Below are 24,789 nucleotides of genomic sequence, written 5' to 3' on the forward strand. Positions count from 1 at the left end.
CTCTGCTTCAGTTTCAGGGTCCTGGTATTGTGCATGCTGGCTCAAAGTGTCAGGACTTACTGGGACGCTTGAATTCAACAAAACCAATCGCTACTGTTATTTGCTTTTCCCACAAGTCAAAATGGCTGCTGTGAAAAAAAGGAGAATTTTGCCCAATCAAGAGAACCAGGTGTTGCTTCTGCCTTCGCTTGAGGCCCTGCTCACCCACACAGGTGTTTTGAGTTATTCCTTCTGATTGGACCAAAGTGGGCACAGCCATGTTGGAAATAACATGAGGTCACCTGTCTACTGTCCTTATCATCCTGATTGACGTTGTCTAAGCTGACACCACCTGTCCTACACGGTCTGCTCACAGACTAAAACCTAAATTAAAAGACTTATTCTGATCCCTTAGTTCTTACTGTAGTTCAGGCTTTCTGAGGCCAGGCATAACTGCTTATATAACTGCACATTTTACACCGATTTTAAACTCAGTGATTGAACCGTCATGTGTGGTTCGGTGTCCTGTAGCGCCCCCTGGTGGTGTAAAGACAGAACACACGTGCTGGATGACAGCCTGCTGCTCTTTAGTGCACAGAATACTCATGTTGGATACTAGGTACAGTATGACCAGGGGACATTAAGCTTTAAGTGAGGATGTACATTAATAACTTTCATATTATGTAGAACACAGATAATGTGATAAGTGTAAGGGCTTCCAGCACCCAGTTAGGTGCTCCATGGCATGAGAGTGCATCTTTATCCGTTAACATAAGGCCAAATAGTGATGTAGCCCAGGCATTAAGAACGTTTTTTTGTTGTTTAGTTTAAATTACATTTTGAACAAATATAGAAAGTAGACAAAGGATTGTTTTTGTTTGTTTTATTATCACAGAAGCACAACAGGTACCACTATGCAGGTGAACAACAAAGAAAAGTCCAACGTAATGCTAATCAAAAAGAAAAAAATCAGAACATCACAGCATATTTTATCAACCTCCAAAACAAAATACTACAATATTGTCAGATATACATGGCAGAAAGAAGCAAAAGCACTTTGGATTATTTCCTTTCCTTTCAAGTTGTACCAATACACTCCTCGTAGGAACTTGAACCTGAAGTGCCGACAGACATGCAACAGCATTCCTCTTCTCACTCCACCTCTAGTCTAAATGATTTCACGACACAGCTATGAAGTACCAGTTATTGGGGCTGTCACTTAAAATTAATATTTCATAAATCAAACACTTTAGGGGATATTAGTGCTAATACATAAAACTGGTCCCACTGAAATGTTATTCAAATCAGAGAGAAAGAATATAAAACAAATTTTACGTCATTATTTAGCCAAATAAAGGAAAGCTGGAGTACCCAAGTGTAAACCTGATTACCTTTTTATTGTACATTCAAGAAATGAACAATCCACCACCATAATCTATCAGAAAAAGGAAATACCAATAAAATCAATGACTTGACAAGATATGGAAATCACACCGGAACTTAATTAATAGCTATGACAACTTTAATGTGATTGTAAGTCCAAAGAAAAGAAAGGTTTCTTCCTTTTATAGGTGACAACACCAATTAATCTTCAAATGAAACAGATGGTGGAAAATGGAAATGCACATCTAACATATTCTCTTAAACACAAAAAGCATGGGGGAAATGAATACTTGCATACAGAGCGCTACTGCTGAGGGTTTAACACAGATTTATGAGTCAAAACATACAGTGGGAAGAAAAAAGGGAAGTAAGCAGGGGGTGGAGGGGCTGTCAAAAGGGCTACTCCTCATCCGAGGAGTCCTTGTCAAAGTTGTAGGCCATGAAGAATACGTCAGGTCGAGGCGGGACGAGGGCATGGCCCGGTTTCACAATCTCAAAGCCCAGGAAACTGAATGTACGTACCAGTTTAGCTGTAGGAATAAGATCGGGACAACAGATATTAAGTTACAACACGGAAACCAAAATAATGATCTTATTCGAGAAAAACAAGTCTGTCGGCACGTACCACGATCATCTCTGTTCTTGTAAAAACAGACCACCACGCTAACTACTTTCAGATGTTCTTCAGCATATTCCAGGAGACACGCAAAACTAGAGAGAGACCAGAAACAGCTCAGGTTAGAAAATGGAAAATAACCTCTAAACATAAACCTGTGTTTTTATGATATTTAAAAGAATCTGCTTTCGCTACCTCTGTAAATTCAAGCTTAACATTGAGTCCAATCACTTCTTGAAATTGTTTGCCAACCTTTCCACAATCTGAGTGTTACTCCTACTTTAAGTGCCTGTTTACTCTCCTGTAACGTGGCTCACGTGTGCCGGCGTAAAGACCGTAAACTTTATTCCAATTAAAAGTCTTTCCTGTTGCCAAGAATCTGGCCTCACCTCTCCTTGCTGCCCTCGGGAAGAGGGTCACGAGGTATCTCCACGTAGAGTGCGCTGCTGCTTAGGACAGCATCCCATTGTATTGTCTTTGTAAGGGTGGGACGACTTTGGAAGTGGAGTATCCCAGGGCGACCATTCCCTGCTGGCTCCTCCGTTACACTCAATTTTCGATCCTGAAAAACAAACACAAGTAACGCCTCTGAAAACAGCAGCGGGTGACATGAAACGTGTCAGCGACATGAAGACAGTCCGTGTTCCTCGCATGTTCAACTATAATTGAACTCCTATGGAGTTGTGGCCAAAACAATTGCGTGCACGCTGTTAAGCCGCCTGCAACTCTGATTAAGCAGAGCTAAAAATAAACTGAACTCTGAAGGGGGAAAAAATAAACTAATGATGAGTCACTGCTGAGCATAGATCACTGAACCATGGAAAAGTCTTCCTCAGACTTGTAAACAAACTGACACTGGATCAAGAGACAGGAAAAGCTTTAAGCTCCTATTCTTGAAATGTTTCTTGCTCAAAAAAAACCCCACACATTTCCACACCTGACTACATTTCAGCATTAATACTGCGTGTGTCCGTCCTTACTGAGTAGAGTGGCCGAGCTAAAGGAGTGTGATCCCGTGTGCCATTCCCTCTTCCACCTGGGATCTTCAGGGGTGGGAGAGGGGCATCAGGAGCACCACAGAGGCCCCGGGCCGCGGGTACTACTACTACAGTGCAGGGACAGCCTGGATGAGAAGACAAAATCACAACACTGTAACAGGAAGATCACAATACACTGAAAATAAACATTTAATGTACTATGCGTTTGTGTCAAAATGCTTATTCAATATTTTTAAATAACTACAACCTGACTCCATTGCAAAACAAAAAGAATTGCTGCCATTCCCCACAGTAAAAATTTATTGCACGTACATTTATCTTCTGAGATTAAGCAACTATTTTACAATACGTATATAAAGATTTTTTTCAATTTGTATACGTTATAAAATACTAATGTGCTCAATCTACAACACATGTTACACAAGCAGGCCGGGGGCTCTTTCAAACCACTCAGTTAATGGTCCTCAAATAAATGGCACCGTGTTTATGGCGTTGTTACTAGACTTTTAGGAGCGGTGCACTCATGCAAGAGGATTTGGTGGATGGCAAATATTGGCTGCTAAAACTCTAAACCCAGATGCTTATTGAAATCATATCTTTGTGCCGTTAGTTAAAACAGCCAACCTCATGTAAGATGTTAGCAGAGTTGCTAAACATCCACCAACACGTCCACAAAAAAAACCTGTTTTGCTACATTTAAACAAAGTTGGGTAAACATACTTTAAACAAGGAAATGTTTTTTTTAAAGATTGTCTGATAATCAATAGGGCTGCAACTGTCTAGCTCTCATTATCAGATTGTTTTTACTATGAAATGTCTGAAAATCGTGGGGAAATGCCCATTATAATTTAACCAACCTCATTAAATAAACAGTCAAGATGTTCAGTTTACTATCATATATGACAAAGACCAGACATTTTCCGGTTTGAGAAACCCAAGTGTATATTTAGATGTTTTGCTCGAAAAACACAAATTTAACGACAAAAATATTATTAATTATGTTGCAAATCCACGTGCATTGATAAATAAACGTTTCGATCAAGCGATGTTTCTTCACATCCAAAAATATAATACTATTTTACAACTGGGTTTCAAATAAATATGTCCGATGGCTCTTGAGACAGCATGCCTCGATGCTTTTAGGGCCTTCGGGGGCTGCTGCAGTAAACTGACTCACCTCAGCTCACGAGACCACCGAGTGCCCTCACCTGATGACCATTTTCACTCCTTATCGTTACTGGATCCACCCGATATGAAAAGTAACCACGTGACCTTAAGTTGTCTCGTGGGACGAATCAGCGCGAGCTCTTACAACGTTATATCAACAATTTGACGTTACGCTCTTTTAATGTCCTTTTTTCTAAACGGGTTGCTCTTTAAATGAGCGTACGTGGGAAGACACTCATATTATATTCAAATCCAGTATCAGTATTTGCTCTCGGAATAATAATCATCTTAATTAAGATAGTTAGATGTCTGATGCAGACGCTTTAGATTTAACGAGTGTCAGGATGTCGGTGACGTTCCTTGCGGTTCACGGCTCCCGTTAGCTCCCGTTAGCTCGCTGCTCATGTCGTCTCCGACCAGCACGTTATTCCCCGGATTTTTTTTCAACATGACATTATATTTAAATAACAAGTAAACAATAGCTGCCTTTACACGTAAACACTGGGCCGTTGTTGATGCCGCGTTGTACGTAAAGAAAATGCACGTAGAAGTGTAAATACGTTTTACTTCCGCTTTTCTGTTGCTACAAGCTATGTTAGCTTAGCCACCCCTCCCCCACACCACGGATAGCCTTTAGCTAGCCGAGATGTTTTTCGTTCTCTACTTACTTCCCGATCATGTCACAGATACCGTTACTTAAATCCGCCATGGTATTTAAAGACTGTGTTTTTCCTTCTTTCTCGCGAGCAAAGCAATGACTGTTTAGGATCCGCTGGAGGTTGGATTTTACCATCCGGCCTCGGGTAGAGACACGACGGGCTGACTGCTCTCTGCAATTCTCGGCAAGCTAATGATCTTTCCGAGACTCGGGACTCGGAGCTGGAAGAGAAACAGGAGTAAAGTCACCCGCAGTGAAGAGGACACGTTTCCGTTTGTTTGTTTTGTTGACTTCAAAATAGTTCTTTGATAAAAGGGAACAGTTTCAGGTTGGTCATCACGGTTAACATTAAACATTTGGAATGGAATAACATATATAGTATAGATAACATTAGGAACATTTCCATTGCAGATATGAAATTACCATTTGCGACATCAATGCTGCATTAATACCTATTGTAAAACACAATTTCTGTTTATATTAAAAAGTAATAATGTCTACATGTGACACACTTTTATTATACTGTGTTTTGTTTACTATTTGACATATGACGTTTCCTAATATGCATGTCAACTTTGGGGAGTTTGGGGATATAATAAAGCCAATTCAATTGCAGAATAAATACACATGTCAGTTTCAATAGGGCTTTTGCTGGCCCAACATTGTCTGTGCTCGGACCCTGATAATAATAATAATAATAATATTAATAATAATAATAATGTTATACCGAAGTAAGTCCTGGCTTAACACATGCTAGGTTAAAATATATTGAACTTTTTCACTTTATTTACCATGAAAATAAAGTTCAAATATCTTCAACCTAAAAAATTGGACTTTTATTTTGAAAGCGGAAAACCTAGTCTAAAATGAACTTATATTTAACTTTACTAACTGCTAACAAATGCTAATCGCTGAAGAGGCTACTGTAAACTCAATGGCTGACTGCCCTTACATATGACCGCTGTTAAAAAGCACTAACAAAATCGGATATATCTATTATGTATATACCTTTCATGCAATTACTTTATTGTAAAAAACTAACTCCCTGTCCTTCCTTCCTGATTATTCCCTTACGCTGTGGCCGAGAAAACAAACAGCGTAACTGTTACGTGCATGAGCGGCTGTGTGTTTACATGAGGGCGTCTCATGGAAAAGTACCGAGGACAGAGAAAAACAAAGACACTATAATGGCGTATTATTTCCACATGAGTATGAACCGCTCGGGTCATTTTGACACTCCAAAAGAAATGTGCTCATTTGTTAATGCAGCCTATATGTCTTAAGGAAAATGTTCAGATATTTGTACTAAACTTGACTTTATTTTTATTGGTTTTATACAGTATATTTCTAAGCAAAAATGTGCACTTATTATTACTCTACTATTTATTTGACAGCTATGGTAAACAATTACTTTGCAGATTATTTTTGAGGGTTTTACATTCAAAACATCGGATTAATTTATGAAATAGTATGGATTATTAAACAAGGCTTCTTCCTGATCAACTGATACATTAGAGTACTGCCTACATGTTATTGCACCAATAAGTCTCATGCAATAATAATAATAACACTTGACAACGTCAAATACTTTTGCGTTTGACATAGTAAGTGCATGCTGTTACCGAAGCTTCTGTACATTACTGAAATATCCTGGATAGTTTACTTGTAGTTCAGTACACGGTGTTCTTCTACTTTGACTTAATTGTAAGATCATAACATTTATTTTTCCGACCATTTTATTCCATAAACTACACTTTAATCACATCTGTAAACTACTATGCGGAAGTTTAAAATATTAAAAACCAGAAAGTCAGTATGCAATGGCGTTAAAACCAATTCGGTGTTATTCACTTACATTGTAAGATGTACAGAGAAAAACACCCTGTCTGCTATTTCTGTTTCATCCACACGATGTCGACAACTTACCGACATAACTTCGATACACCAAATCATATCACATCATGATCTCAATTCAGACAGTAACAATATCATACAGTACTGTATTACTGTAATACACAATGTGGACATATATCTTCAGAACTAGTATTTATTAATCATCTTAGGAAACATTTCAAAAGCTTAGTAGTGCTCTTATGTCCCCAAGATTACATTTCCAATATACCTCAATTAAAATGCATTTTGGACATCAACTATATACATAAATGATATACAACATAATACATAATACATTCTGACAATTTTGTTTGCAATAAAAGGTTCTTTAAGCTTTTATATGTTGTGTACAAGTTGCTCGGACTTGCAGAGGGGGTTCATTGATTTCATTTTAGGAGCAGTTTGACATTTTATACTCACTTGTTTTGCGTAAAATGAGAATATCATTACATTAGCGCTTCAAGAAAGCAAACGTTTCCCTGCAGGATAAACCACTCCTGTCAGGTGTCAACACAATAATTGATAACTTAAAATCCAGTGGATTTGATCCCCTGCTCGTATGGGAGAGACAAAGGAAAGTGTCAAAAAAATCTCTCTCCGCCTCTGGCTCTCATTTTTCATGCGCCTTCGCAGCCCGCCCTCTCATTTAAATGTGTCCCTCAGTGCGATCCGTCGGTCGTTCAGAGAAGGGGGGGGGGAAAGCGACGCATGAGAGCGACGCTTGCAGCTGATGTACCGCTGGCTCAAAAATGGAGAGCGACACCACAGTCAGAAGAATAAAACCCTTCGGGGTACAGAATTATTCAGCGCAAGATAACGACGGTTCCCGAGACCAGTGCGGCGAAAACGGCCACAACGGGGACCCGGAGAGGAAGCCCGGTGAGCATGTACCTGCTGCGGGAAGGGCTGGCAGCTTCCCTGGTCTCTGTGTTTATTTTGGTGCTGTGGGGACTTGTTCATTTGTCGTTACAGCAGCTCATCATCGGGAAGCCGACCGGCGACTTCAACGCACTGAGAGCCAGGTGAGTTTAGGACCCTGCTTACTGTAATACTCGTTTGTCGTTCAGTGTTGGCTAACGCAGCCCCAGGTAACCTTCCCTGTAGTTTAGCAACAGACCCGCCTAGAAACCACGTCGGCGTCCCCTCCACCTCCACCTCCACCTCCACCTCTTTCCTCCAAGGTAACACACACACACACACACACAGGTGTATTGCTCAGGAGAGAAGAGGGACCCCTACATGTCCTGCATAAAGCGTCTCGGATGACTCCGAGATATTATAATCTAAAACTATTCTTAAGTACTCTTGAAATCCAAACCTGTAAGACTCACAGCAAGTTGACCTTTTGGAAAGTAAGGCAACACATGGCAATTTATATGTAGCAACATGTAAATCAAAGGCAGTTTAAAGTGCTTTACCTATTAAGACATTATATACACATTAAAGGAAAGGAAGTGGGCAATCAATGATTTGAGTGGTTTGACTTCACACCATTGCAGTTTTTCTACAGATCATCTGACCCTTTGGGTTGACTGTCTTTGGGTTGACTGTCCTTAAGTGGGAGAAAACAAACAATGTAAAGATCAGTTTGGATTCCCAATTGAAATCCCAAAACACCTGCAGTCGAAAAAGAAAACAAATTGGAGATCTTCGCAATTGCCAAAATATTGTCATGGAAATAATTACTATTCTAGTTGCTGCCCTTCTCAGATTTTCGACATCAGACATTAAGGGTACATCTATTGATATGAGCTACAATACAAAATGTTATGTGACAATTATGAAAATCCACTATTGGGTAAGTTGAACTTCAATTTCACAAATTGGGACAAGGGGCCCTGGTAACCTTTTGTTTATCAGCCTGCATAACTATATATAAAAAAAACATTCAACCTCATGTTCACTCCAAGAGTTGTAACATTTTAGATAAACAATACAACATTTGTTATCAGATTTTCATGTTATGGAAGTGAATCTGAGGTCAGCATGGCTGCTGTGGAGCTCTTCAACGTGCTGGAGGAAGGGATTTACCATCAATTGGCTGGTTGCTCCATAAATGCGTCCGGCATACTGCGTTGAACTGATTTAGAGCTCCAAGCTTCTCTTTTCACAATCATGGCTTTCATGAGTCCATGTCGTGCCAATTCATATCTGAATTATGGGCCTCAGCGTAAAAACAATGCCATTTTTATGCTGCTGTAAAAATGAAATGAAAGCATCAGTTCAGACATTGTCAATATCATTCTGGAGCATTTTGTCACTGCAAGAAAACAATAAGCCGGGGAAGACTTTGTGACTTTCTCGCTCCAAAGCGAAACAGCGGAGCGAACATTAGAACCTAATTGAACGTCTGCAGCAAACGACAGCAGCAGCTGCTGCTTCTGCAAAGAGAAGAACAGTGTCGTCGGTTTTTTCTTGCCATATGGGTGCTTGGCTTAATTTCCTGTTTCCTTCTCCTGAGGGAGTCAAAGTAATACAGAAACATGGCATACTGACTGGGTCAGGGCAGGGGCCCCAAGCCAAGGCTGGGATAGCATACTAAAAAGACGGGGTACATCCTGTTTTATACAACTGAATTGAAATCTAATAATTTTTCTTCTTTTCCTGTCTTTTCTGTGGTTATCTTTGTCATCTTTTGATCTATCAAATATCAGAAAATGGTAACATTTAGTTGACATATTCGGCTTTTCTTCTGACCATATACAGTGAAGTATATTTTCCTCAATATGCAGTTTGTAGGATGCTGGGTTTTCGGAGCCAACAATAATATTGTTGCATCGAACTGTATAAAACTTAATTTAAATCACCGTATTTGGTGAAAAAGTACTTTAAATGAGGGGAGGATAATTGTTCCCTTAATATGCAAAATGTCTGCTCGGGAACCAGAACTAGTGCGGTGTTTAAATGGGACCAGAAACCACAGATGTATCTGAAATAAACACACACTCTGCGTTTGCCTCTCTTCACTCTCTCCTCACAATGTAGACGGCACTTGGAGCAGATCACCAGCGTCGGGCCTCGTCCGGTGGGCAGCCCGGAGAACGAAGTCCTGACGGTGGGCTATTTGTTGGAGCAGATTGAGAACATCCGGGTGGAAACCGCAGCGGGCCACCACCAGGTCACCGTAGATGTGCAGCGTCCCACCGGCACTTTCTCCATCGACTTTCTCGGAGGCTTCACCAGCTTCTACGACCGTGTCACCAACGTTGCCGTCCGGCTCGAGCCCAAAGGTGGAGCGCAGCATCTCATGCTCGCCAACTGCCACTTCGACACCGTGGCCAACAGTCCAGGTACGTCAGCCGTCCTCCTTCTCTTGGAGGGTTCTGACGACTGTATGCGAGCGCTGACTGAAGGCCGTGAAAGGGTTTGAGGTTTTAGTTTACACATTTTGCACTCAGTTTGCATGCAAGTGGATGCAGAAACTTGAATCTCCAGACAGAAAGGACTTTCAAATGTCAAACTTTGAATAAATAAAGGAGAATAAGCATTGGAGAAAGAACACCTGTATATTTGATCTCGTCTATCTTCTTCAACTTATCACATCTGCTGTTGGGACCCTTCAAGTCCCATCTTATTGTGGATGCACAAGAGTGAATTTATGGTTTCTAATTGTGGGTTGTATTGCTGTGGCCTTCCCTTCCCCCAGAGCACTTTATAGTCCATTTCTTTTGGAGGAGTTGGTTTCATTTATGGCCCCAGGGATGGCATTGTCAATCTGTTGCTGCACCACTTTGGTCCAGACACAAATATCTCAACAACTATGAAAAGGATTGTCATTAAATGTCATCCAGACATTTATGTTCCCTCGAGCATGAAGCATTCTGACCAGTGGCGGCTGGTGACATTTTTGGGGGGGGGGGCGCAGTTGGGCGACGCGGTTTAAATAGCACTCAACAATGAGAAGAAAAGAGGTTTTGAGTAGAATATTGTAAAAAACAAAGCTTTATTTTAAGAACACACCGTGCTCAACACTGTCCAATAACAACTATCAACACACTGTAACTTTGGGCATGAGAGGTTCAGAGCAGCTTTAAGAAACATTGGGTTGGGTTTCAGAGGTTTACAAAATAAAAGAGTTTCACCCTCACATGAAAGAGGTTCAGAGCAGAATAGTCAGAAAGAGATCACATGTTACATTGGGTGTTTGACAGAGTAGACCCACTACTGTAAAGAAAAGTAGCCTCCTCTCTTTAAAGTTGGCAAACTTCTCAATAACTCTCTGGTTAAAGTCAATCATGTCTGTAACCAGCCTGTTTCCATTATTCTTGAGGGAATGTGTCTGTTTTTCAGAACTTCTTCGTTGTGTTTTCGATGCCAGTTCGGTCTCCTTCTGCTGCTCTGCTCTGCAAACAGGGTTAGCTTCATGCTCTTAGCTAGATAACTGCGGCAAGATTCATGCTTTACACTTGTCTGAAGCTCTTTAGATCCCTCACCCCGTTGTAGTCCAGAGAGTTTCAGTCCCAGGACTTTGGAACAACAGACAGGGGAATCTAAACAGCGCATTACTCACTGAGCACCAGCTAACAGCTCCGTTAGCTACCTGCTCCCGTAGCTCCGTGGAGCGCTCTGCCTGAGGGAACGATCCGTCTCTGATCTGCCGAATAGTCCAATCACGTGAAATAATAAAACGATGTCATTGGCCAGAGCGCACATTTTTGTGCCCCAAGATTCACGTTTCATCCGCCAATGAGAAGCCGTCCTTGCCGAAACGACTGAAATGTTTGCTCGGGAGGGGCTTCTCTCCGTGAGGATGAGTGTCGATATATTATATTTTTTCACATTAACTTAGCGCGTCAACACGGTATATTTACTATTTAAATGATTTGGCATATAATGTTTTTTGACAGGATGTATTTTTTTCTTCTTCTTCTTCTTTTTTTTCATCTCAAAATTTTAAGAGGGGCGGCGCCCTAGCGCCCCCTATGGACGAACCGCCACTGGTTCTGACTTCGGTGGCCACAAGGTTCTCATTTGTGGTTCACAGTAAGATATCTTGACAACCACTGGGTGGTTAGCTGTGACATTTGGTTCAGGCATTCATGGTCCCTATAGAAGGAATTGTACGCTTTGATCCCCAATCTAGCGCCATCATCAGGTTAGATTGGTCCAATACTTTGGTTTATGACCAAATACCTGTGTACTGATGTGAGCATATATCTTTAAGCATCTCTACTCCACAGAGTAGCTAGCATGGCTGCAGCTGTTTTCCTCACAGTGTGCACAAGCCAGGGGTTTGACTCATGCAAGCCCTCAGGAGTTTTAAGATGATAATAATAATACTCTCATTTGTGTCCCATGTGCACTGTAGTCATGTGGACCACCCCGAGAGAAAATTAGCCAATCCATAACATGTAGATTTCTTAATTGCTGTAAGCAGCAATCAGAGGATGACAGCTGGACTGCACTGTAAGAAGAGTGTTTGTTGATGATAGATTGCGTAATGTCTTTGTCTTGTGTTGATTGAGGAGTTTCACTCCACACCCGTGAGCCTGTTGAGACATACTGTATTCCCCCTCTTAACACAAGAGCAAATGTGCACACACAGAAACTGTATCCGAGAGGCGTGAACCAGGAAGATACACACACGTGTGTGTGTCCACTGCTGATTGCAATGTCTTTTGATTCCTTGGAATTCGACGCACTTGTTCCTTCTTAAAATAATAATGCGGAAAAAAGAAAAGAATGACTTGGTAGCGTATTGTCTTGCACATATTTGTATCCACATATGTTTATTGTAGGTACAGGGAAAACACGGTCAGCCAGATGATTACCCAAGAGTCAAAGTACTTTTTATTAGTTTAAAGCGCAAAAGTAAAGTATTCAGGTTTTTGATTTGTACTCGCCCTCTTTTGAGCTTTTTGGGGACTAGGGTTAATATGTAGCTGGCATGTATGGCAGCGTCGGGTACATAAATGGTACCCAGACAGACAGTGAACAGGCTCCCACCCCCACCTCCGAAACACATTCAATCCAGAAAGCTGCGCACATGACTCATTGAGAATGTCCCCCCCCTCCCCAGTTCTCTTCACATTTATTCCCACTAACCTGTCTCATCTTTCTGCATCACATGCCCGGTTCGCATGCTCCTTTCTTCTCATTATTACCCCTTTTTTCCCCTTTGTGCTCTCCACCATTCATGCAGTCAAGGAGCTGGGTTGTTACCAGCTCGTTGCATTCTTCTCATGTTTGCACTCTGAGCCTACTCCCTTTTTTTTATTCTGATCACCTTCATGCGTTCTCGTCTCAATCTCAGGACAGTTTGGTGATCTGTGTGAACGAGTGCCAGACCACGCCACGTTTCTGTTGCCTCATACAAATGTGAAAGGAAAGTAGGAGCATGTTTTAGCATTGAAACAAACACGCTGGTTTCTTTGTCTTAGGTGCCAGTGATGACGCAGTGAGCTGTGCAGTTATGCTGGAAGTCCTCCATTCTATGGCCAACCAGTCTACTCCTCTTCTTCATGGAGTTGTCTTTCTCTTCAATGGGGCAGAGGAAAACATCCTTCAGGTAAACTGAAGGGACGGGGACATAGTTTACCCTTTGGGTGCCAGACTAGCCCATCTTCATCCCTTTGGATCGACTTTAGTTTTTCTTATTTTCACTGTTGCATTCTTACATTCTCCCTAACTTTTTGTCTTGGTTTTTAATCCTCGTCTCCCCTCAGGCCAGTCACGGTTTCATTACTCAGCATCCGTGGGCCAAGCAGGTGCGAGCCTTTATTAACTTGGAGGCGGCGGGCGTTGGGGGCAAGGAGTTTGTTTTTCAGACAGGTACCGGACCAAACACCTTTGTTTTGCATATGCAATGCAATTCATTACATTAAAGCATTAATTGGCAGCTATTTTGATAATGTTTTAATTGATTTATATATAAATATATATAAATAAATAGTAATTTTTTTTTTAACAAACAAACATTCTCTGTTTCTGCCCCCTTAAAATCTGGTTTCTTTACTCCTTTCACATTAAGCTGAATATCTTTTGAGTCGTGGACAAAACATTTAAGATTTAATTACGCTTTTGGTAAACACTAGTCAATGTTTTTCAGAATGTATGGACATGTTTTAGATCAAACGACTAATTTAATAAAGATGATATTTGTTTTTGCATTATGTACCTACAGTGCATTTCCTTGCTCTAACCAGTGAGATACTTGTCCAATATGTGAAGTTATCCTAAACGCCTCGTACTGCTGTTCCCTAAAAGGGCCGGAGAACCCGTGGCTGGTCCAGGCCTACGTTCATGCAGCCAAACACCCCTTTGCCTCTGTGGTCGGCCAGGAGGTCTTTCAGAGTGGCATCATCCCCTCTGACACTGACTTCCGCATCTACAGAGACTTCGGTAACATCCCAGGTAATGCAGACCAGTCTTTGGATAAGAGTATAGAACTCAGGAGCCTTCTGTGTTGAAGGCGAAGATAAGTGGTGGATAGATTTACAAAGCAAAAGTCTTTTTTTCTTATTTTGTGTTTACATGCATTTCATTTTATTTTTTTACAGGCATTGATCTGGCTTTCATTGAAAACGGTTTCATCTATCACACCAAGTACGACACTTCTGACCGGATCCTGACAGACTCGATACAGAGAGCTGGTAAGCAGCACACACACATGCGCACCCGCACACACACACACACATGCATCTACGTATGTGGGTCAGTACAAAAACTTAAATAGGTGTGTCTGGATGTCAAGGAGAGAGCAGTCACTGCAGCAGCAGTCTGCCAATGTTTGTTTGTTTTGTCATGGAGACAAACGCGTTGTCCTTTCGGGCGTTATCCCCCAGCTTCAGACTGGTCAACACTCTGCTGAGGTCATCATCTCTCTGAAAACCACGAAATACATATATGCATGCATAAATACATCCATACATGCAGTGCAGCCTCAGCCTTTTACTGTACTTGCTGTTGTTTTTGCTTTACTTAGCATAGAATCCAGTCAGTCAGCACTAACAACCTGACACCGTTGGCATCTTTCCTCCCGACCTCAGCAGCTGCTGGACATCTCTCCTCTGATTCTGTGTTCAGTAACTGACGGTCAAAGGCAGGAATTATCGGGGAGAGAAAGTGAGACTTTAGAGGTTGGTAGAAGGTGTATTTAGTCTGTTGCGAAGGATGCAGAACAGTCGTGTGGAGAGGAGACGCAGCACAGGGCAGTGGAGGAAGAGACACACCAGCAGCTCTGCTGCGTTTCTTTTCAGCCAAACTTAGTCTTTCAAATCTTTTTTTTCTTTCTTCACAGCTCTCCTTTTCCACAAAGCGGGGGGAAATCTGCACGCTAGCATGGCTCTAATGTAGCGTCACTTTTGTTCAAATCTGCTTGCAAATATGATATTATGGCGGTATACAAACAAGAGCACGGCAATATATGTTAAATGTAACTGTGGAATACATTTATTACTAATTTTTTTTAATCAAGAGAAGAAAGTTCTGGGTGAATCGTAAAGCGGAACCATTTGGCGAACCCGACATGAACAAGTAGATGTTGTACTCTACTCCGTCATTTACACTTTCAGGCCACAGTGAGACTACCAGGCGAAAGAACAATGGAGCTTTGTCGCGTGCGTTTGTGTGTGTGTGTGTGTGTGTGTGCGTCGTTAACTGTGCAGACATGCAGGCAGCTGTATATAGAGCGGCTCAGATAAAAGAAACTTGCCCTTGGGCCTCAGTAACCTTCACAGCGACCGCTTACCGATCCTACGTAGCCAGATTGTTCACCTACATTCAGCATCATGATTGTAGCCATGGAGACGCCTGTGTGTCCCATATACTGCAGTATAACTGGTGTATAACAATAACAGGCCATCTAAGCCATAAATCAGACTCACCCACACACACGCACACACGCACACACACAACTCTACTCTTTGGCACTCGGGGCAGATTCTGTTTGCTCTCACAGATCATTCTCTCACAAACACCCTGTAGTAGTACCCCAGTACCCTGTAGTACTGATCTAAGCCAGACGACTGTGGGTGAGATGGTGCAGCTTATCTTGCATATCCTGTCATGATAAATAATAAGATAGTTGTGTAAAGATAATTGCAATGTTTGCGTGGGAGAATATGACCTACAAGTCTTATTGTATGTGGAAGAGAGTGCAGGAGAGTCTATGGGGCTCGTCACTCGATGAATGGTCTCAGGCTTCGGCCTCGGGCTCAAAACACAGTCAAACATTATGTTACTAACGAGAATGTTGTCTCGTATTCACGCAGTGTTCACAAGCACATGGTCTTAACGCTGCATAAAATACTATCCGGGTGGCCGTGCAGGAGAGACCAAGACCAGCCTCGGTGTCGCCTGTCTGCTGGTCAGAAGGTTGTCTGAGTCATCAATAAACCGTCTCCTGCATGTGACGCGTCAGCTCGATAAAGGATGAGGCTCGTTTGGTCTATGAAGTGATCCCTTTCACATTCAGCCATTTCATCCTTTTCCTTCCTCTGATTGTAGGGATAGAAATACCAATGGTGAAAACCAGAAATTCAAATGGAGTAAACTCATTATTTACTCCCTATTTTGTCCCTTTCCATGTATTCATATCGTCTCCTGTACAGTCCGGGTTTAAAGTTATCATCATTTCCTGCTGAAATTAACGCAGCTAAATGAAACCGCTTTATTGTGTCACATGTCGGCTTTGAACCGCTTCACCTTGAAACTCACTTCCTGTTTTTCAGGCGACAACATCCTGGCGGTCCTGAGGTATCTGGTGATGTCAGAGAAGCTGGCAAATTCCTCAGAGTATCGTCATGGAAACATGGTCTTTTTTGACCTGCTGGGGGTCTTTGTGGTGGCCTACCCGGCCCGCGTCGGCACCATCCTGAACTACATGGTAGCCGCAGCCACCTTTCTCTATCTGGCCAAGAAAGCCTCACTACCCGGCAACCGGGGTAGGTCGCCATTTGGTGTGGATGCACATTACGCCATTTCCTGTATTACATTTGTGTGTTTTCTGCTTTATTTCTTGCAAACTATAAGATTAGAACAGTCCAAATCCAAATTGACATTTCATCGTCTTCGTAGAAGAGTTCGATGAGTGTGTTCGGTCCTCATTTCCCATTCGTCGCCATCTCTCTTAGGTGGGCGGTATCTTCGGGATCTGGCCTACGCCACCGGCGTCGTGGTCTTGAGTTGGTTCGTCACCCTGATGTCGGTGCTGATCGTCGCTCTGCTCGTCACTCTGCTGGGCAGCTCCATGTTCTGGTACTCCCACTTCTACGCCTCAATCTGCCTGTATGGCTCTGCTGCCATGGGCAAGATCATCCTCATTCACACGCTGGCCAAGAACTTGTACTACGGCGTAAGTGCAGTTGTTATTGTCGGGCTTCCTTTGAAGGGATAGTTTGACAGTTTCGGGGAAATCTTTATTTTCTTTCTTGTAACTCGCCTGTATCCCTCCTACAAAGTCCACCTCGCAGCCCCCCTACAGGTACTGCCTCCTCTGTGGGACAAATAAAGGAATATCATATCATATCATGATAGTTAATGTTGGCAATCATCTTATCTTTTTCTTGGCAAGAAAGCCAATAAGCTTATATCCCAAAGGTGAGTGTTTACTTATTTCCTCTGTTGAGGCTGAAAGGATGTCTTCCAGCCCGATTTGGATGCATAGCTAAAGATTCTTCTTGTTGAAAGTTGAAGAGTTTCTTCTGAACACAGTGTTGACTTTGTCTGAGGTTCAGCACGATCAACTCGACTGGACATATTTATTGTTTGAGGCCCGGTTTCCTTGAGCATAATATCTCATGTTGACTCGCTGCGCTCACATTTAATGAGGCCTAAAGTGCAGAGTGGGGAAAGCAGGCGGTTCTATTCTTTCATGGCGATTTCAGAACAGCAGCTCCTGGTGTTTGATGACACAGATGAAGAAGTGTCAGACCAGCAGAACATGATCTTTTACCAAATCGTGTCTAATGCTGAAAACCAGTTTGCTTGTCTTGTTGATGTCCAACTATCAAATGTTCACATTTCCACCTGCTGATAGCAACTTCTATCCTCGCCATGCAGGAGCAGCTAGTTGCAATTCCTTTGACATATTGTATGTCTTACATGTCGTAATTATACACATGTATTGTAGATTCAAACCATCACAGAAGGTGTACTTTCATCTGAAGGTCACCACATGATGAACTGCAGCCTTCCAGACCGGACACAGACTAACCTCTGTGCCAGACCACATAGGCTGCAGCTCCAATGAAACTAAATCTTCATCAAATCTTTATCAAAAAAATAGTATTTTCATTGATAAAATAGTCTAAATACAAGCAGACGGAAGTCATTAGTCCTTAAAGGATTAAAAATGAACTCTTTTTAAAAAAAGTCGACAGATTGCTTGATCATTTGGCTTCTGGTTCAGTGGTTTCCAACCTTTGTTGCTTGATGTTCCAGATGTGCTCATTTATGTTTATAAATAATAATAGTAAATTTAATAAACCGGATATAATTTTTAGCACTCATGTTCAGGTGTTCCAGCTGACTCAATATGTTGATTTTCTTTTGTTAGAAGTCATAACTTCAATTTAATCACATTAGCTACCACACTATTTCGACATACTGCCTGCCAACTGCCTAAGTGCCCCTTGCGCTGGTACAAGTATGAATGAATCTGTGTCAAAGCTTAAGGATGGGTTAAATGCAGAGAACTAATTTCCCCTTGGGGATTAATAAAGTATATATCTTATCTTATCACCTTTGAGTTGAAGTCCTCAGAACGATGTCTGTGTGGTTATTCTCACATCAAGCGAGACCAGAGCTGTAAATCATTCACCCAAAAGGTGAGAGGAGAGGAGCTGAGTGGCTCTCTGTGACGCAGAGATCTAGATGTTCACTTTAATCGAACAATACTGCCTTGTGTAAATGTCGGCTGTTGTGCTGTGTAGGGCGTGTTTGGTAAACGAGGTCAGGGAGTTCTTCCTGCATTGCTTTAGATGTTCCCTTTTTATTCTGTGGGTGTAAAGTTCCTTTTGGAGGAACTGGGAAGTACCGTGTCCTATTAATGATTGTTTAGTGATCACGGGTTCATGTCTCAATTGCAGTGATTTTAGAAAGATGTAATATTATTTGCGATAGATTGTGAATGTGTATATAAGGCTCTTATTTGTCATTCCTTAACTAAAGCCAATCCCTTATGAGGAGTGTCGAGTACGAGCCGACTGCCGAGACCGAAACCTTCAGCATTCCTCCGTCAACAGATTTTAATCCCAAAATTAAAGCTTCTTTTTTTTTCCGGCAAAGCAAAAATGAGATTTTCCCACAACTGCACAGTGTGCATCTTATTCCCCATCGAAGGGAACACATCGATATAGCCAAAATAAAATCCCACCGACGTCTCCAACGCGCTGCAGCGTGTTGCCTGCTGAGTGGTTGTGTGTGTTCTCCGCGCAGGGCGTCCGTCTGGTGGAGCTGGGCGACCTCTACTTCGACGTGAGCTTGTTGCTGTGGTGCTGCGGCCTGGTGTGGATGACCCAGCAGGGCCTGTGCTCGGCCTACGTGCCCATGCTGCTGGTGGCCTTCCCCCTGGCCACCAAGCTGCTGCTGGCAAAAGAATTTAAACATCGAGGTAAACGCCCAACGAGCGTTTCTTTATATGGCATTCGATTGTTCGAGTCGATTGTGAGGACTCGTGTGTTATTCTTCCACTTTTGGACCCTTTGGTTTATGTTAATCACTGGTAATGGGTTTGTTATTTGCCTCATGGACGCAACTGTGTGACTGTGTATGCCCGTATCCCGACTGTACCATACTTTGATGACACTGTTTTATTGCGTTTAAGAGGAAGTCTTGTAGCTGTGGTGAAGCCAAAACAATTGTTGGTGCTCTGATCCTGGATCTGTAACTTCTCTGGTTCTGCAGGAGCATCACTGAAGTACAGTGTGCTCTATCTGTCGGGCCTGACGTTGCCCTACGTCCACTTCATGTTCCTCATCTGGGTGGTGTTTGAGATTTTCACTCCCATCATGGGGCGCAGTGGTACCGAGATCCCCCCCGAGGTGGTGATGGCCACCCTGGTCACCCTGGCAACCATCTTCATCTCCTCCTACTTTGTGAGTATTCCCACACAAAGTACAACGATTCATATTTAGTTTCTCTTTCTTTTTGTCGTTGACAGTCACCTTGAAGTCCCAGGTGTGCCATTGGTGGGCGTGTATAAAGGAGAGAATACACACACATGTTCAAGCTCCTGGCAGTAATGTTGTGTTTGAGCAGTTTATTGACATTTATTGTTTGACTTCAGATAAGCAAACTGTGTAAAGTTGACTGACGCTGGCAGTAAAACTAGATTGTTCTCTCTCTCTGTGTCTCAGCTGCACTTCATCTACTTGGCCCGCAGCACCAAGTGGATCCTGGCGGGTCTGGGCTCAGTCTTCATCATCACGTTCCTGTTTGTGTCCTGCGGCCTCCTCTTCCCCTTTTCAGGCAGTCCAGAGAGACCGCGGCCAAAACGACTCTTCCTGCAGGTTCTTTTATTTATTTTGTTAAGATGTTTTACTAGTTTTGTAATAAAAATGTTAACCTGATGGTGAGAAAAACCAACAGACACTTTGAATGCAGCTCCTGCAGAAGTAGCTAGAGTTTTTAGTTTGGCCTCAACTGACTATGCTGCAGTGCAGCCCCTGCTGGCTGGATTAGAATATCTTGTTGGGAGCAGGTGAACTCCAAAAGCACAAAGCATGTTTTAAAAACATTTTGCAACTGGGTCAATGAAAAGTGACCCGATTCCAATCCTCCAGCCGCTGATGTAAACACCAGAGAACAGCCGGAAGTCATTCTGGCAAGAGCAGAAACTCGTCCTTGAAAGAAGTAAATTCCAAATGTTTTAATCCGCCCGCTTGCAGCATACAACACGGACCTTCCACGATCTCCAGGGCCATGTGGAGAGCCACGACTCGGGTCTGTGGATCAACAGCTTCGACTTCACGTGCATTCAGCACATCACGCCCCACATCCCCGAGATCAACGACAGCCTTCGCACCAGCTGCCGAGAGGACCGCCCCTTCTGCGGTTACCCCTGGTTCCTCCCCATCAAGTTCCTCAGCAAGTGAGTAACGCACCTGTGGAGCTGAGGGCACTTTCCCCACGCTCCTTTCTGTTTTTGTATTTGCTTGAATTGTCCTCCAGTGTGTCGAGGTGTCACACGCTGTACTCGTCTTCATCTCCAGTCTGTTGGTGTGTTTGCAGGAAGAACTGGTACCTTCCTGCTCCAGAAGTGTCTCCCAGCGCTCCAGTCGAGTTCAGCCTGCTGTCCAGAGAGGAGACGAGATGGGGGACGGTCAAGATGACCTTCAGTGTGAAAGGTCAGGGGCACTATATGTGGCCAAATCGATACAGACTATACCTACTCCTTTTGGAAGGACTTGCTGGCAGAGATAAAAATAAAGAACTTATTGCAGTCCAGACAAATCTTATCTGATGACTGAAGCACATTTACTGACGGGGCAGGCAGAGCAGGTTGGCGGTATGGAAATATCCAGTGACATATTAACTGGGGTGGAGAGATTACATCAGCACTGAGATTAAGTCTGAAGAGAGATTTTCAACATTCAATGACTGATTGAAAGTTAAGCCGTGGTCTTGTGAATATTAGTTGCCCACACATCCTCCCCATGAAGCCCATGTGGTTGGTGTTCAGAAGCTTTCATCAAGTCAGACCTTGGCTGCAAGAGTTTGCCCGGTTGTCATAGAAACGCAGACGTTTAACTCTTTCAGGACATCTCGACTCCACCGTGTTGGCTTCAAAACAAAATCTACATTTCAGGAGAAACTGGGCAGAGATGATGTGATATGCTCCAGAACGACGATGTTTGACGTGCAGTGCGATATTACACATTACAGGAACGTTTATATGTCGGCATTCTAGTGCATTGAGTGTCTGCACATTCAGTTTTAGGTTTCTGATGCATGTATTTTCCACCCGGCCTGTCTTGATGTGTACGTGCACAGGTCCCAGCCACATGTCCCTCTACCTGATGCCTCATCGGGGAGCCAGCCTCTCCACCTGGTCCTTTGGGGACGGGACCCCTCGGTTTGACCTCAGCGGGGAATATTTTGTCTTCTATTCCCACGGCCTCGACGCCCCCACATGGATCTTCTGGTTTGAGATACAGGTAGACAGAAATACAGGCGTCTGAGTTGTTCTTATGAATATTTCTGCTAAATTGTTTTTAATTTATTTGTTGGGGTTGTAAGTTGGTGCATCCTTCTGTGCCAACATGTTCCAGGAGTGCTTGGAGAGAATTTGATTACATCTGGCACAAACATTTAAGATTCCACTTGACCTCAAGGATGAACCGATTGGATTCTACATGACATGCTAAACATCAATTTTAGTTTTCAGTGAAACTGGTTAAAATAAATAACTACAATCGTATTATATTTCCATAACATGCTCCTTTGACTTAAATCGAGTGAAACTTTTACATGTCATTCTTGTTATTCCACACATATCTGAATTTCAAGTTTGACTACCCCCTCAGTCAGTGATGTCTGTTGGAGATAAGCTCCTCCCAGCATCATGTGGAAACCTTCAAAGTTTTTAAAATCTGTAATAAAAATTCCAACTCCATGACCTTTTAAAGTCTCCTTTTTAAAATCCGTTGCATAAGCTAAAACACATGCAGCGTAATCAAGCTAAAGACGAGGTCATATTTTGCACATGTTGACATTCATGGTGTTCTCCTCCCCCTCCTCCAGCCTCCCAGGGACCCGGACCCTTCAGGCCCCGAGGGGATGATATCCGTCGCCGTCTCCACCCACTATTTCTTCGGGGAAGACAGTCGGACTGCTCAACTGGAGGAAATCCTCCGCAAGTTCCCCTCATGGGTTTTTCCTTCATCTTGGGTCAGTACCTACGACATGTACCGATACTGAGGACGCCACACACACACACACACACACTCGCCGAGGCCGGCGCCCGGAAGTACCGAGGGGTTGCCGGGTTCCCCAGAGACGGACAGAAAAGATTTGAAGGAACAATACCGAGGATGAGCCCTGCCACCTTTTCTCTCTAAACGCACGCTTCGACACGCCCGCCCGAGACCTCCGTCACTGTCAGCCGGCTTCGTAGCTAACGGGGCAGGAGGCCGCGGCGGGAGGGGCCGGAGGGAAGCGGATCACACGGCTTACAAGCCGACCGACTCGACGACCCACGCCACAAGCCTCGCGCTCGCTGCTGCGATAGCGAAACAAAGGGGTCACGTTTCTTCTTTTTTTTTTTATTACTCTTGTGCCTTTGCTTCACTCGAACCGTCTCACTTCCCCTCCTCACCCTCAATCTGACTCACTTCCTCTTGTTCTTCTTCCCTCCTGCTTCCCGAATGAATAATGTGGCGTCCCCTGCTCTCTCTCTCTCTCACTCTCTCTCAGCAAACCACTCGGGGCTCTTCTCATACTCGATGCGTCACTGGCTGACTCGGCAGAAATTGCACCTCTACTCTCCGCACTGCGGGTGCACTTAATGTACTGATGGATCCGTTTGGAAGGGAAACGTCTTTTAGTTTGAACCGTCGTCCGACTTGTAAAGCAAGTCGTACCGCCTGTGCTTTAATCGTCAGAATCTGGCACGCGGAGGCAGGAAACTGTTAGAATCCAAACGTCAACGTGTTCAAACGGCTTCACTTTCCTGAATGTTTTCAGGGCCATTTTGACTTTTTTTCCCGCCTGACGCGTTCAAGCACATGTGTATTGATTTGGGGCTCGATCAGACGAGAACCTCACAGGGAACTTTTTTTATTTATTTAAAGTGACAAACAGTTGTGCCAAGAACGAAGAGACGTGACCATCTGACCGGCCCGTCTGACCGAGTGCTCTGGCCCCCTCAGTCACCACTACCTCCTCCAGAGAGAGAACGCTATTAAAAAAGAAAGAATACTCCTGTAAAGACTGAGAATGTTACTTGGAAATATTAAAGTCATTTAGAGAGATTAGTTTTGATAGATTATAAAGCATCATCACGTTCCTCTGTCCCGTGATGAAAACCAGCCGAGGGACCGTCCCTGCGTCCAGTCTCACACAAACGTCAGTTACTTGTTGTCCGTTGGACTCCGCCTCCTGTGTGAAAGGCGGCATCAGGTGGGAAAGACTTGGGAGATCAACTGAGCAACATCAACTTTGTTGCCCCCGGTGACGTGTTGTCGTGATCCGTGTGGTCCGTTTGGCTTCGGTGCCGACATGGAGGCCTTAACATTTTGCTTCCAAACACACACACACTCAATGTTTACTGTTGTGGACACAGATGTCTTAGTGGTGCTCAAGCGATCAGGTGCTGCACTGTACAGTTTATGTACATGAATTGTTGTCTGTTGGAAAGTGTCAACTTAACAATCCATCACAGCCTTCGACAACACGTCAACAGGTCGGCCTCATATTCTCCTTTTTATGCACAATGGGAGACTTGAAGTCGCCTCCTCTGCGTCTGCTGAGGAAGACGACGGATACAATTGAAAGCAGCCACATGACGGGGCGTTAAGAGGCCACCCGAGTTTCTAACTAACCATTTCAAGTCGTCGCAGAAATCTGAGCATATTTAGTTTGGTTTATAGTGATAACGTGAATCGGGACGACAGTAGTTGAAAAACAAGGCGTTTGTTTTTTATAAAAGCACGAAGATGGGAGGAACTGTAAATGTGGGACGGCCAGGAGGAGAATAAACGCTGTGAAAGGACTCATTAACGACGGTGCGCCAACTAAAACCAACTCCTTTGAGATCTACGTTCATTTTAATTGTTTAAGACAAAATCTTAATGTATTATTGTAACTCAGTGCACACAACAAATAAGAAGTTTAACTGAAATCTATTCTGGGATACATTGGAATGTCTTAATGCCTGTTTAAGGATGTCAATTTTCTTTACTTTTTTTTAAAAGTTACTTACCTGAATTGAATCACCCATGCCTTTAACTGTTAAGTTTGTGTGTTTTTTTTAAAGACACTTTCTTTTGATTAATTTCGCAATTTAATTAAACTGTTCGGCATTTTTTTAATTGCATATTTGTCTTGTCAATATGAATATGGTGATTGATCTGGTAGCAGGGTATCTATTGATGATGTGATTTAACATGCAAAAAGCTTGAATTAAATGAGCACTTTACAGCAATTAACATGTT

At 43.1% G+C, this 24,789-nt stretch overlaps 2 protein-coding genes across 2 annotated transcripts; one reads left to right on the top strand and one right to left on the bottom strand.

Annotated features, from left to right (window-relative positions):
- Positions 1-845: 845 nt before the first annotated feature.
- Positions 846-4,990, bottom strand: oaz1b (ornithine decarboxylase antizyme 1b). The gene is given in 6 exon segments (XM_056433378.1): positions 846-1,892; positions 1,988-2,073; positions 2,368-2,540; positions 2,959-3,045; positions 3,047-3,101; positions 4,812-4,990. Coding segments are annotated over 6 exon segments (657 nt in total). The 5' UTR covers positions 4,937-4,990; the 3' UTR covers positions 846-1,761.
- A 2,382-nt stretch (positions 4,991-7,372) lies between these two features.
- On the top strand, positions 7,373-24,779 carry LOC130205823 (endoplasmic reticulum metallopeptidase 1). Its single transcript, XM_056433377.1, is given in 16 exon segments — positions 7,373-7,571; positions 7,573-7,716; positions 9,680-9,984; positions 13,075-13,202; positions 13,360-13,465; positions 13,901-14,047; positions 14,194-14,286; positions 16,366-16,578; positions 16,768-16,988; positions 19,073-19,247; positions 19,541-19,731; positions 19,993-20,145; positions 20,524-20,726; positions 20,867-20,982; positions 21,629-21,792; positions 22,379-24,779. Coding segments are annotated over 16 exon segments (2,664 nt in total). The 5' UTR covers positions 7,373-7,443; the 3' UTR covers positions 22,556-24,779.
- Positions 24,780-24,789: the final 10 nt, after the last annotated feature.

The sequence above is a fragment of the Pseudoliparis swirei genome, chromosome 15 (assembly GCF_029220125.1).
Source record: "Pseudoliparis swirei isolate HS2019 ecotype Mariana Trench chromosome 15, NWPU_hadal_v1, whole genome shotgun sequence".
Taxonomy (NCBI): Eukaryota; Metazoa; Chordata; class Actinopteri; order Perciformes; family Liparidae; genus Pseudoliparis; species Pseudoliparis swirei.